The following is a 15,582-nucleotide window of genomic DNA, read 5'->3' on the forward strand; positions in this document are numbered from 1 at the left end:
CCTTTTTCTTTTTTTAATATATATTTTTGGCTGTGTTAAGGCAAAAAGCATACATTTTGCAAAAAAAGTATAAATCTATTATACACTCAAGATCAAAAATGTCATCACTGAAAACCATTAAAACTGCAATATTAAACCATGCTGCCATTTAAGCATAAAATCTGGCATTCTTTGCTAATAGGCTTTCGTTCTGTTGGCAATACTTGGAAATGTTTACTGAATGAAAATGAATGAATGAATATCAGAGTTTGATTTGTATGTGTACTGAGAAATTGGTGTGTGTGAATGTTTTTTTTATTTATTTTTTTTTTCTGACACTGCACAAAAAATAATACATACATCACAATGTTGTTTCCAATCACTGACTTACCGAGGACTGTAGTAATAATAAAACAAAACAAAAAACTACTTAGCGTTTTGTATGTGGAAACCCCCCCCCAAAAAAACAACAGTATTTTTATGTAAAGAAACCAGCATTTAAAGGGTTAAAATCTTATGATCAGAGGTGCCTTCTGATCATAAGCATCGCTAACTATGGTCGTTAATTCCATTGACCTCTATTGGTAACTTGCGACCACAGTTGCTTTTGGGAAACGCACCCCAGGACTGATGTCGGGAAAAAAAAAAAAATCATAATTAAGTTTTTTTTCTCTCTAAGGACCTCTGTGTAACTTTTAAATTAATGCACAAGGGAAAGGAGTTTAATGACAACTTTTATGAGAGGGTTTCACAATGCAAACTGTCTTCAATTTATGTACTAAATAACAGTAAATAAATAACCTGTAGTGTCTTACCATGCTCCAGTTGGTGCTGATCTCCCAGTGCGAGCAGACGCGTGGGTGGCAGGGCTGCGTGGCGTTGGGACGGGTGAGACTGGCGCAGCGCTGAGGGTAAACCATGGTTGAGCGATTCCCAAAACTCTGCCTGCACTGTATGTGACGCTGCTGCACACCCCAGCCGCAAGAAACACTGCACTCGGACCACGAACCCATATCCCAGCTACACACACACACACACACACACACAGGTTCACTGAGATACACACTATACAGCAACCCTAATATATTCATACAGAAAGTCTGTGGTGTATGATGTGGAACAGCAGAAACCTGAGCATGTTTTTAAGAGACCTTACAGGCATGGTTCAAATCAATTGTTTCCTATTTAATCTGTAAAGTTACTACTTTTCTAGATGGATGAACTTCTTTTTGTTTATTGTGAACAGTGTTTAATGGAAAGTTATATGCCACACATGCTGCCAACAGAGCTTACGTTGTATTTAACCTGGAATATTTTTGTAATAGATGGTAATGAATACATAAACATACTTACTAATACACACACACACACACACACACACATACATACATATATATATATATATATATATATATATATATATATATATATATGTAAGGGATAATCAACGGCTAGCTGTGCATTAAACGATTTGAATGCATGACGTGGAGGCGAAGAACCACCCGACACGCAGCGTCTTTTATTGAAAGAAGACTTTTCTGCTCACCAAAGTTGCATTTATTTAATTACAGTAAAAACAGTAAAAATTTGAAATATTATTACAATTTAAATTAGCTATTTATAATGGGAATATATAACAAAATGTAATTTTGATTTCTGTGATCAAAGCTACATTTTCAGCATCATTACTGCAGTCTTCAGTGTCACATGATCCTTCAGAAATCATTCTAATATGCTGATTTGCTGCTCAAGAAACATTATTATCAATGCTGAAAACATTTGTGCTGCTTCTTTACTGTCCCTTTTTATCAAATTATTGCATCCATGCTGAATAAAAATATTAATTTCTTTCTAAAAAAAAAAAAAAAAAAGAAAGTAGTTTATGCACATGCAGAGTTACTCACAATGGTGGACAGGGATGAATGTTACACGGTTCCTCCTCTGACGCAGGTCTGGTTGCGGAGTCACACCTCCTCTCATGGACTTCCTGTTCTGTGTGTCGATTCACACACACAATCTCTCTGTACTGAGAGCCTGAATACACACAAACACATATGCACACATCAAAAAACAAGCAAACACACACATAGTACAGCATTTTTAGTGGCAAGTGGTGTAAATGGCAAGGTGTTCTGAGTAGCTGTTTACTTCCATCAAGTCTCTGTGATGATCTCGTCTCTAGATATTGCTCGGATTCCTTGTTTTTTTTCTCTTCACTTTTACAGGAATAGCTCACCCAAGAATAAACATCATCTTAAAATTTTCTCACCTCAGGTTATTCAAGATGTAGATAAGTTTGTTTCTTCATCAGGTTTGTAGAAATGTGTCATTGCATCAGTGTCTCAGCAATGGATGCTCTGCAGTGAATGGGTGCCGTCAGAATGAGAGTCCAAACAGCTGATAAAAACATCACAATAATCCACACCACTCCAGTCCATCAGTTAACATTTTGTGAAGCAAAAAGCTGCGTGTTTGTAAGAAACAAATGATTCATTAATGCCTCTTATCAAGCACCGTTTACAGGCCAAAACAGTCCAAAACAAATTTTGATGTGAGAATAAGGAGATGGACTTTTTCACTGAAGGAAGCGCTATTATGGATTATGCATCCGACGTTAAAAATGTCTTAATGATGGATTTGTTTCTTTTGTCTTCTCAAGATGTTAACTGATGGACTGGAGTGGTGTGGATTATTGTGATGTTTTTATCAGCTGTTTGGACTCTCATTCTGACGGCACCCATTCACTGCAGAGCAATCATTGCTGAGACACTGATGCAGAGACACATTTCTACAAATCTGATGAAGAAACAAACTTGGATGGCCTGAGGGTGAGCACATTTTATAAATATTTTTGGTGAACTATAAGTTTAGGGGTTTGTTTAAATCATTAACTCTAAATCTGAGCAATAGTAATGGTAATGTTTTTCTGAGCAAACACCACTAACATATGAGCACTGTGTCAGTCTGCAGCTCTTTAAACACACCAGAAGGAGACAGCAGAGAGCAAATTCACACTCTGCAAATCAGATTAATCAAAACCAGTGGTGAGCAGTTGAGAAACCCCTCAAAAACACACAGAGCCCTACAGAGAAACTCCCTAACAGTTTGGCACATGTATGCCCTGTTCCACAGCGCTTGGCTTTCTTCATGTCAGTAGGCAATGGGTTCATGTTCTCTGAGTGTTTCCAGCTCTCCTATTACAAATAAACACAGCATTAATCCACCACGTCCACTCTGGATCACAGGTTTAAAGAAGAGCCTCTCAAAGCAGTAATGTGTGCTGTCAACCACTGTAAAATCTAAAGCACAGCTACATGCTGAGTTGAACCATGGATTTACAAATGTATTAAAGAGAGACGTCATTCACAAAATAGAATATGTAGTCAGTAAGATTTTTGGTAAAGCCTTTATGTATAATGCATTATAAAAGTAGTTTTAATGCATTAATTATGCCTTGTAATGCACCTTATAATGCACTGTACATGAATAATTGTAACAACAGTTAATACATTATAAAAGTGATCAATTAATTGTTACACTATGCATTTTAAATTCTGTTATAATTATTTACGACAAGATATAATGTATTACAGCACACATTTTGAATAATTATAATGCATTATACCCTTTAATAACCATTTATAATGCATTATACATAAAGACTTGCCTTATACATAAAGTAAAGTGATACCATTTTTTTCTTTTAAGCTCACCAAAGCTGCATTTATTTGATCAAAAATACTGTAAAAACAGTAATATTGTGAAATATTATTACAATGTAAAATAGCTGTTTTCTATATGAATATACTGTAAACTGTAATTGATTTCTGTGATCAAAGCTGAATTTTCAGCATCATTACTCCAGTCTTCAGTGTCACTTGAGCCTTCGGAAATAATTTTTAATATGCTGATTGTAACATTTTTGATAATTCTCTGACCTTTTCCACAGGTAGCAGTGCATTCTGACAGCGCGCCTCTTTGCCACATGAACGCAGGCTGATTGTCCAATGGGAGGTCCGTTCTTGGAGGGATTCGAGCGTTACGATTGGGTCCTAAGCCCTGTGGGCGGGGCCTCTCTTGTGGCCATCGATCAGATACAGAGGAAGACGATGAGGAAGATGAGGAGGAAGGGAATGAAAATGGAGGTGAGGAGGCAGAAGACAACACAGGAGGAGGAGCCACAGGGTTCTCCACTGCCATTGAGACGCTACCTGAAACACAGACAGAAGAGCCCTCAAAAACTAGTGTGCTGCCTACTTACAACTAAATGCTAAACAATTAGTCATGCAACACTGAAACCTTGTGGGAAAAAACACTTTAGCATGCTTTTAAAAAGAGTACCTAATACAGAAATAAAAATAACCACATGTAATGTTTTTGGCACTTGGTCCGTGTACATTGCGCTCATTCGTTTTTTGATTTAAAATTGAAAACAGAAACATGAGAAAACGGCACCATTTTCGTTTTTCAAAAACGAAAAAACAAGAAATCACCTTGATTTTCCGTTTTTACACTCAGGGGTAGAAAATGGATAAACAGCTTGAATGTTTGATATCCACGTGTAGGTGGAAATGAAACGCCCCTTTTCACTGATTTGTCAAACAACGATCATATGGTGCCGTCATCATGTCGTCTTCAGTTTTGTGCAACAGAATAAGAGTCCTCCGCTGTTAAAGCGTTTCTTGCAACTACTGCATTCATCTCCCTCTCATCAAACAACCAGACTAACAAATGGTTCGACACAAACCATGCTGGGGCAGTGCCTAGACAGGGCTTACTTCTGTGTAGGCATAGATTTTATATGGCAAATATTAGGTGCTTATTGCAGAAATATGTATGTACCTCGTATCTGCAGGCGCATTACCCTTTTATTCTATTTCTTTGGTGCACTGCACATTTTATTTAGCTGTCCAGTTATCAAAATCTGCATGGCAAAGCTGCGTGACATTTACATTATAGTGAAGCACAGACCAGTATCAATTTTAGCGTGAATATAAAGCTATCTTACCGTTTTTATTAGCTATTATTTCGAGTTTTTTTCATAGAAGTTTATATGATACTGTCATTATCCGACGGCATGTTACATGTGTATAATACATGCTATTTTTATAGAAAATAGCATTTTTCTACCTTAATAAAATATGTCTGTCACCTTTAATATTAAATTCCTGAATTTAGTCAATATTTGAAAAATATGACATTATAGGTGTTACCAATAAAATCAGTACCAACCAAAGCTGTCTTTGCACTGCGGCACAGAAGCTGCATCTTAAGTTGAATTTAGATGTATTTACAATTAATGCTGCTCAGACGGCAGTAAATGCATTAAAACAGTAAAATGTTTAAAATAAAAATATTTTGAATAGCCTACAGAAATATGAAATGAGTGACAAAATGAAACAATTGGATACTTGAATTATGAAGGTTACATCGCCAGTAGGTGGCGGCAAGTCATTGTGTTTATGAATGAGTCATAGAGTCATCAATTCAACCGATTCGTTCAAAATGCTGATTTGTTCAGGAGCAAAGCAAATGGGTCATTGAAGCACTCACTCAAACAATTCATTCAAAGAATGAAACGCCTGTGTTTGTAAGTCAAATAAAACACACTGTGTTGTGTCTAAAATTAAATCAATTTATACTCATTATTAATGAAACTGTACTGTCTAAAATAAAAGTTAGGACTGCTGTGTATTCACACTAAAATCAGTACTGGTCTGCGCTTCACTATAATGTAAATGCATTCGCCCCGTGCTGTCCAGTGCGTCACGCAGCCTTGCCTTGCCACACAGATTTTGATAACTGGACAGTTAAATAAAATGTGCGGTGCGCCAAAGAAATAGATTAAAAGGGTAATGTGGCTGCAGATCCGAGGTACATACATATTTCTGCAATAAGCAACTAATACTTGACATATAGAATTTATGCCTACACAGAAGTAAACCCTGTCTAGGCGCGTATGGTTTGTGTCAAACCATTTGTTAGTCTGGTTGTTTGATGAGAGAGAGACGAAATGCAGGAGTTGCAATAAATGCTTTAACAGCAGAGGACTCTTATTCTGTTGCACAGAACTGAAGACGACATGATGACGGCACCGTTTCATTTTTGCTTGACCAATCAGTGCAAAAGGGCGTATAATTCCCGCCCACACGTGGAAATCGAACATTCAAGCTGTTTATCCATTTTCTACCCCTGAATGTAAAAAGGAAAAATTAAGGCGAATTCTTGTCTTTTCATGTTTTTGATAAAACGAAAAATAAAAATGGTGCCGTTTTCTCATGTTTCTGTTTTCAATATTAAATCAAAACACGAATGAACGCAACGTACACGGACCGGCACTTAATAGCATGTTAATTGAAATTAAAAATGTATTATAGTTTAAATTGATATTAAATGCAATTAGCTAAATTATTGAGTGATTTTTTAGGACTTAAGTACATCTTTACATATCATTTCATAATTCTATTGTCTTTGAAATATGGTTAAAGTGTTACTGCTGAATATACTGACAAGCATTTATGGTAATCTAAAAAATACCTTAATGCAATTTCTATTGAATCTTGTATGTCATTTATTTAAATTAATTTGTAATTACACGTTTGTAATGCACTTAAGTGTTCAGTCATGCAGTTGTTTTAAGTGCACTGAAGTGGACCTTTATTTCATTAATATTACTATATTATCTGCAAGTAGTTTTTAAAAAATGCACTTTAAGATTTGAAGTACACTATGAGTGCACATTCAATACAACTAAGCACACTTCTTTTTTCACAAGAGAAAGTTGTACAAATGTAAGAAATGTTGTGCAGACATTGTTGTGCAAAAAAAAAAAAAAAAATGTAGTTAATTATTTGTTTTGCACCAGTGCATAGCTGCTGTTGCTCATGTTTTTGGAAATCATCATACTCTCATTAAAATTGTACTGCAAGTTACTACATGTGTGAATATCCTTTAGGATATTCTGTTATCTTAGCAACATGTAGCGTCAGAAATAAATAAAATGTCACTGATGATGTTCCCTTTTAGTTGGGATGCTGCTTCAGAAGGTAACCTTGCTGTCTGTGTAGGGAACAGAAGCAAGGCAGTCTCACTAGATTTTAAGTCCCTGCTGCAAAGACCAGCTTAAACCAGCCTGTGGTGTGCTGGTATTAGCTGGTTTAAGCTGATTTAGCTGGTCTCCTAGCCTGTTCCCATGTTACACCAAAAATTGTTTTTAGCAGGGCTGGCACAGAACTAAAGCCTGATTCATGCTTTTTGCCTCATGTCACACACTCTCACTGTGACCCCATTCTCATAAAACCTCTGTTAAACATCATCCTCTGTTGCCCATTACACACACACACACACAATCGCAGGCCCGCTCTCCTGTAATGACCTTAAAAGGTTTCAGCGCTGGCCAATAAGTGATGAGAGAAATAAGAGAAGACTGCTCAGTGAAATATATCTGCACGGCACACACGTATAAACACTATAAATTTAGAGTGAGCGAGAAGATCATCAGGAGAGAAAAATAGAAACTGCGACGGTGGGTGAGAGAGACTCTCTGTGACAAGGAGACTGTAGGAAAACTCACTGATTTCTCGGAGCGCCGCTCGTCCTCGCTCTCTCTCTCTGTGTACTTCTCTCTCTCCGTCTCTCCGTTTCTCCACTGGGATGTAATATTCATAGTCTATGCCTGGATTCTGCCTGTGGAAAATAATCTACAGCGAGAGAGAGACAGCAAAAAACAGGTTAATAAACTCTAGCATATGGTAATGTCTCACTCCATGACCGCATTCCAGCTAGTATTGGCCGTATTTCACTGATGCACAGACACTCAGAACACACTCCTACACACTCACACACACCGCAGTATGTGGACAGTCTTTCTCCTAACATCTGAATGAACTTAAAGCTGAAGTATGAATATGAACTCATCATTTTTCATCAAATTCTTGCAAAACCAAATCATCAGAGCTGTGCTATCCATGATACACTGTTACTGTATCAAGAACTGACTCTGACTGACACCCAAACTAGACCAATACTGCAACGTAAACTAGTATCATTAAACTAGTGATACTTGAACTAGCATAGTACTGACACTTAAATTAGTATGACTACACAAACCACTGACACCCAAACTAGACTAGGGCTGATACTTAAACTAGTATGACTACCCAGACCACCAACACCTAAACTAGGCCAATGCTGTCACTTCAACTAGTATCAATAAAAAGTGATACTTAAACTAGTATGACTATCCAAACCACTGACACATAAACTACAACAATACTAATACTTAAACTAGTACTGCTACCTGAATCACTAACACCTGAACCAGACCAATACTGTTATTTAACTAGTATGACTATCCAAACCACTGACACATAAACTAGACCAATACTGACATTTAAACTAGTAGCAATTAAACATCATAATTAAACTAGACCAATACTGATACTTAAACTAATACGGCTACCTGAATCACTAACACCTGAACCAGACCAATACTGTTATTTAACTAGTATGACAACCCAAACTACTGACACCTAAACTAGACCAATACTGATACTTAAACTAGTATGATTATCCAAAAACACTGACACATAAACTAGACCAATACTGATATTTAAACTAGTAGCAATAGAACATCACAATTAAACTAGACCAATACTGATACTTAAACTAGTATGATTAGACTAGTCATACCTAAACTAGACAAATGCTGATACTTAAACTAGATTTATAACTTAAATACTGATTATTAAGGCAGTAGGACTAACATAACTACCAATACCTAAAACAGACCAATACTAACTAGTATCATAAAACTGGTCATACGTAAACTAGACCATTAATGACATTTAAACTAGTATCACAACGTTATCAACTTAATTATATTGATAATTAAACTAGCAAAAAACAGATAACTAAACTTGTATGACTACCAAAACTACTCACACCCAAACTAGACAAATACTGATAAACTAGTATCACTGTTTAAATATTGATAACTAAACTAAATACTGATAACTACAGTATGAATATCAAACCTACTGACACCTAAACCCCAAATAAACTATGATTGATTACTATTGATATTATTACTATAGACACTTTAACTAGTATGACTACCCAAACTACTGATACCTGACCAATACTGATATTCAACTAGAACCACAACTTAAACACTGATAATGTGTGTATTTATTTTATTTAAAAAATATTTCTTTCTGGTATTGTCTCATACTGTTTCGTGATATAAGCGTTACAGGAAAATGATAGAGTTTCTAAAATGAGTTAGGAGAAGTGTTATATTCATATAATATCATCATCAATAAACACAATATTCATGTATAAACAAAGTAATGGCGTATTCCTTTCATCCATTCCTGCAGTAAAACCTCCCAGTTCAGAGTTTGTGCTCCATCACACACAAGCCAGATCTGTCGACCTCTTTCCACATTACTCTAATGTGTGTGTGTGTGTGTGTGTGCTTACGTATAGCTGCAGCTGGGCTGTTGTGGGTCCAGGAGCGGTGAGGGTTTCTCCTCTCTCTTCTCCCTGATCTTGAGGCCCAGCTTTGGGTCGGCTGTACAGGAAGGTGGTCCCTCCTGCCTGATACTCTCCCGGAGGATCGACCGCCCAGCGTCCGTTCACCACAGACTGACCTGTTCCACTGCGCAGAGCTGCAGACACAAACACATGCATTAATGAGCTGCTCACAATCACAACATGCAGAGCTGGGCATGATCTTCAAAAGATTTTTTGAGATTCATCTGACAGTCATTATTTGTTTGTGGAACGGCTGTTTTTAGCTGTCTGTAATTACAGATCTCAGTTCTGCTTGTGATGATCTTTTTATGAGTTTCCTACCATAATCACACATCACATGCAACTAGGAATTCTCATCTAAGGAGAAGTTCATAGCAAGAGTGTCAAAGAAAGAGGAATGAAAAAGAAAGGATGTAACACAAACATCAAGAAACTAAAATTAAGCAAATCTGTATGGTACTCATTGGCCCACCCATGAAACAGTTAACAGCTAATAATGAGATTTCTTTCATATCTCAATTGTTTCACATCACCTTACATTGCGAGCAAATGTAAATCTCAAACTGTGCTCAGATTTGCCCAAAATAACAATAATGGCAAATTTGAGAGATCTCAATATGAACTCATCATTATACATCACATTTTTCTGAGACCTAATGATCAGAGCTGTACAATTCACAACACACTGATTACACTACAAATGACTGACACCTAAACAAGATCAATACAAATACTACACCAGTACTGATACTTACACAAGCGTCATTAAACTAGTGATACCTAAACTAGATCAATACTGACACTTAAGCTAGTTCGACTACCCAGGACAACTGACACCAAAACTAGACCATTACTGACACTTGACCCAGTATCATGACATGAATACTGATAATTAATCTAGACAAACACTGATAACCAAAGTAGTATGAATACCTGGAATACCAAAACTACTGACACCAAAACTAGTCCAGTGCTGATACCAAAACAATTATTATTGACTGATACAGAAACTTGACAATTACTTAATACTTAAACTAGCACTACTTAAATACTGATAATTAAATAAACACTGATAATGACATTACCATTACTGACATCCAAACTAGAGAAATATAGATACTTACACTAGTATGACAACTGAACTAGATCAATACTGATACTTAAATTAGTATTAATAACCAAACTACTAACCCCTTAATTTGTGAAATATTGATACTTAAACTGGTATCAGTAAACAAGTGAGACTTAAACTACACCAACACTGACACTTAAACTAGTCAAATACTAATACATAAACTAGTATCAATAAACAACTGAGACTTAAACTAGACCAACACTGACACTTAAGGTAACAAAATTACTGACACCTACACTAGACAAATACTGTTACTTAATATTTGTATCACTAAACTAGTGATACTTAAACTATATAAACTAGTTTAGTTATCACTAGTTTAGTGATACTAGTTTTACTAGTATCACTAGTAAACTGATACTTAAACTAGTGATACCCAAACTAGACAGATGCAATTCTTCTTCTTCTTTTTTACGTTTTCTGAAGAGTTTTGCTTGTGCAAATGATCTTTTACTAGCACTTGTGAAAAACTGTCAGCAGTGATTCTGGAGAATTGTGGGTGGTTTCCAGGACACTGCTGAGGGCAGGTTTGAACACACACACACACACACACACACACACACACACACACACACACACTGACCTATAATACTCAGTGCTAGAGGAAATATAAACAATAATAACAGTGATAGTTAACACCTCTGAGCAAAAAAACTGGGTCAGACAGAATCACAGAGAGACACAGGAGAGAGCAAAGGCAAATCCAAAAAAAAGGATGTCAGAGACAGAAAAAGAGCTGATTTGTCATGTAACCCGGCAAGTGTTTTGTCTACTACAGCAGTCTGCCTCCGGGGCACAATCACACCGTACTAGAACACACAGAGAAACGGACCTGGGCATACAGAGAAACAAACACAGACATGTCCATGAGTCTGACTCAGGGTCATATTCACTTATGAAAACATGCCTGCGTTACCTAATCCAGCCCAGAGAGATCCTCCAAACCCCACACACAATCAGCCGTGAATATGTGCATTCCTGAGTCATGTTCAGGCTAATATTAAGATGAACGTAATATCAGCATCCCTCTCAGGACAGTGACTTATCACTGCCCCAAATGGACAATGGGACATTATCATCTGAATTTAGACGTACATGCTCTAGATCATCTGAAGTGATCAACAGCAGCTGTGAAGAATTAAAAAAACATCCCTCTGCTCGTGATCGCTGTTGTTCATGAGCTGGCTGGAGCTCTGAACTCTGAGCCGAGTTAAAGCAGAGGAACAATGACCAATTCACACTAATCTCACATTAGCAGGTAGAAACATATCCTGTTATGTGATGTATGCGAGTGCATGCATTCACAGTCACACACACACACACACACACTCATGAATGTGACGATTGGTGTCAGGACAAACATTCATTTCTTTAAATTAAGATAATCATATTTCCTAAAAACTAATCCAACTAAATTCTGTCATCATTTATTTACCCTATGGTGTGTGCAACCCTTTTGTAATACAAAAAATAAGGAGTTTAGCAGAATGTTCAGGCGGCTCTTTTACTTAAAAAAGTGTAAGAGGTCTAGGGCTGTCGAACTCCCAAAATGACAAAAATGTATAGACTGAAAAAGTGAAATGACTGTGTCCTTTATCTAAATTCAGTTTGGTTGAAAGCAAATAAAACTCCCTAAAAGGACAAAGTAAAAAAGTTGTAATAGTATTTTGGCTTGACTTGGCTTATTAATGTCTTTCAAAACAAACATTCCTGTCTTTATTTATAGTAAGTAAATGAAATGAAACATTGATTAACAAAATGTTTTTAGTTTTACCTTAAGTGATTCTACTTTCATATTATAGATAATTTAGCTTTTGTTTTTGTTTATGGGGAAATTATGTTGTAAAATGCCAAAAGAAATACATTGACATGCATTAAGTAATGTTTTGGCTTGTGTCTAAAGAAAGTGTCTTGATATACGTATAATAATCAATTAAGTATGGTCTTTATAATAAATAATATTTTTACTACTACTTGATAAATATACATTTTTATCTTTGGGAAAATAAATGTTTTTGATTAACATTAAATTCAAGTTTGTGCCAAATCATAAAAATAATTAAATAAAAACTAATACATTTGGCTGCAACAATAGCTTTGTGTCACAACCACATGGACCTTTAGTTTGTTTTCTTTCCATATGTGAAGAGTGGAATCAGGTGTGTTAAAAGTAAGGGAGACATACAAAAGGTGCAGGGCAGGGGGTCCTCCAGGACAGGTTTGGAAACCACTGCAGTAAAATATCTTAATTGAAATAAAGTGCAAAAACAATAGCCTACATATATATTACAAATGTTTTACAAAAATTTTCATTAAAGGTTTCACAGAAAAAAAAAGAAGTAATTGTTTCAATTACGATATTTTACTTTAATTTTATATTTTTTGTTTGGCAGTCATAGATGCCAGTCATTTGACCTTTGTTTTTTTACGGGACTCTTTTTTTTTTTTTTTCAGTGCTTGTTTGGTCTGTGTATTTAAGTACCTGTCTGTTCAGTTTGAGTTTGTTGGTTATTATTTATACCTCATGTTTGCTGGTCATGGATTACCTGATCTTCTGTGTTTGTTGGAATAAATAGCCTGTTTGAATTGATCTTCTTTGTGCTCCTTTACCTTCATCTACCAGCAGCGTGACACTTTGTGGATTTATATGGTAATTTTACACCATTTTAAGCCCCATTTACTGTCACCACAACTATGTGAGGGTGAGTAAATACATTTTCATTTCAGAGTGGATTATTCTGCCCTGCAAAGGCAAACCGTCATTCCAGTGTTCACATAGTTTGTGCATTTGCCTTCATAGGGAAATACTCCAAAATTGAATGAAATAAGATAGAATTTAGTTCCTTTATGAAGCTGTTTTCCATTAAGCATGTTCGCACAATGAACGTTTGCCAGGTTTGATTATCGTAAGGACATTTGGTCACCATAAGGAAAGACAAAAACAACAAAAATTACCACACACATACAAACACATTTGTGTTTCTATCATGGTGGGGACTTTCCATTTTGTACACTGTAGAGCTCATGACATTTTCTGACCCGTAACCTAACCTTCACACACAGCTTTAGGCAGTTATACATTTTCATTATTTTGTATTTAATTTAATTAAGCCATTTCCTCAAGGAGAAAAATGCAGAAAATGTTTCATAGGTTTCAGAGCAGATAAGAGAGAGTTCGTACCCAGATAGTTGGGACTGGCTCGTCTCTCAGTGATGTTGATGGCCGTGGCTCCAGGCGGGACGTCCAGGATTTTGTGGTAGCCCAGTGGGACGCTGGTGTTCAGGAAACTTCCCGTGACCCTCTCGCAGGTGCCATCTCCCCCGCCGCACACGCCACAGCGATCCCGGACCAACCCAGAGCCCAACACGCCGTCACAGCCCTCGCTCTGACACACACACACACACACACACACACACGGAGGAAACAATCACTTCATTACAGTGGAACATGAAGCTGCCAGATTCTAGAACTAAACATCAGGGCCTGTGTTCATGAAAAGTGTTGCTCCTAGTGACAAAATAAAATTCTTAGAAAAGTGAGATCTTTCCTTTAGAATTAAAGAGAAGATCGTAGTAAAGATAAAAGTTATTCACAAAGCATCTTAACCCTTAAAAGAGCTCTAAAGATCAAAAAGTGTTCAGAGTAGGGAGGATGACTTTTAAGAGGCTTAAGAGTTTCGTTAGCAGAGGAGAAAATGGCCAAAAGACAAAGAGAGAGAAGAAATGTGTTGCAGACAATGGATGACAGTGACATAATAAGATGCTAGATTAGATCGTGCAGGGATCATGTTTGTGACCGATCTTATTAGTGACACAACAACATCCATATATATATATATATATATACATACACACAGTGGGGCAAAAAAGTATTTAGTCAGCCACCAATTGTGCAAGTTCTCCCACTTAAAAAGATGAGAGAGGCCTGTAATTTTCATCATAGGTATACCTCAACTATGAGAGACAAAATGAGGGGAAAAAAATCCAGAAAATCACATTGTAGGATTTTTAAAGAATTTATTTGCAAATTATGGTGGAAAATAAGTATTTGGTCAATAACAAAATTTCATTTCAATACTTTGTTATATACCCTTTGTTGGCAATGACAGAGGTCAAACGTTTTCTGTAAGTCTTCACACACTGTTGCTGGTATTTTGGCCCATTCCTCCATGCAGATCTCCTCTAGAGCAGTAATGTTTTGGGGCTGTCGCTGGGCAACACGGACTCCAAAGATTTTCGATGGGGTTGAGATCTGGAGACTGGCTAGGCCACTCCAGGACCTTGAAATGCTTCTTCTGAAGCCACTCCTTCGTTGCCAGGCGGTGTGTTTGGGATCATTGTCATGCTGAAAGACCCAGCCACGTTTCATCTTCAATGCCCTTGCTGATGGAAGGAGGTTTTTACCAAAAAGTTCTATTTTGGTTTCATCTGACCATATGATCATCCAAATGCTCTCTAGCAAACTTCAGACGGGCCCGGACATGTACTGGTTTAAGCAGGGGGACACGTCTGGCACTGCAGGATTTGAGTCCCTGGCGGCGCAGTGTGTTACTGATGGTAGCCTTTGTTACTTTGGTCCCAGCTCTCTGCAGGTCATTCACTAGGTCCCCCCGTGTGGTTTTGGGATTTTTGTTCACAGTGAGATCTTGCGTGGAGCCCCAGATCGAGGGAGATTATCAGTGGTCTTGTATGTCTTCCATTTTCTAATAATTGCTCCCACAGTTGATTTCTTCACACCAAGCTGCTTACCTATTGCAGATTCAGTCTTCTCAGCCTGGTGCAGGTCTACAATTTTGTTTCTGGTGTCCTTTGACAGCTCTTTGGTCTTGGCCATGGTGGAGTTTGGAGTTGGACTGTTTGAGGTTGTGGACAGGTGTCTTTTATACTGATAACGAGTTCAAACAGATGCCATTAATACAGGTAACGAGTGG

General features: G+C 37.0%; 1 protein-coding gene across 2 annotated transcripts in view; it reads right to left on the reverse strand.

Annotated features, from left to right (window-relative positions):
• Nucleotides 1-15,582, reverse strand: part of adamtsl4 (ADAMTS-like 4) — a 63,497-nt gene that overhangs the window by 5,364 nt on the left and 42,551 nt on the right. For both annotated transcript variants that reach the window (XM_058746752.1, XM_058746751.1), the window contains exons 7-12: nt 13,833-14,037; nt 9,463-9,650; nt 7,553-7,679; nt 3,918-4,190; nt 1,884-2,013; nt 795-999 (exon numbers count right to left, since the gene is read on the reverse strand). In XM_058746752.1, the coding sequence (XP_058602735.1) occupies nt 795-999; nt 1,884-2,013; nt 3,918-4,190; nt 7,553-7,679; nt 9,463-9,650; nt 13,833-14,037 (1,128 nt within the window). The remainder of the gene's footprint in view (nt 1-794; nt 1,000-1,883; nt 2,014-3,917; nt 4,191-7,552; nt 7,680-9,462; nt 9,651-13,832; nt 14,038-15,582) is intronic.

This window comes from Onychostoma macrolepis, chromosome 16 (genome assembly GCF_012432095.1).
Source record: "Onychostoma macrolepis isolate SWU-2019 chromosome 16, ASM1243209v1, whole genome shotgun sequence".
Taxonomy (NCBI): Eukaryota; Metazoa; Chordata; class Actinopteri; order Cypriniformes; family Cyprinidae; genus Onychostoma; species Onychostoma macrolepis.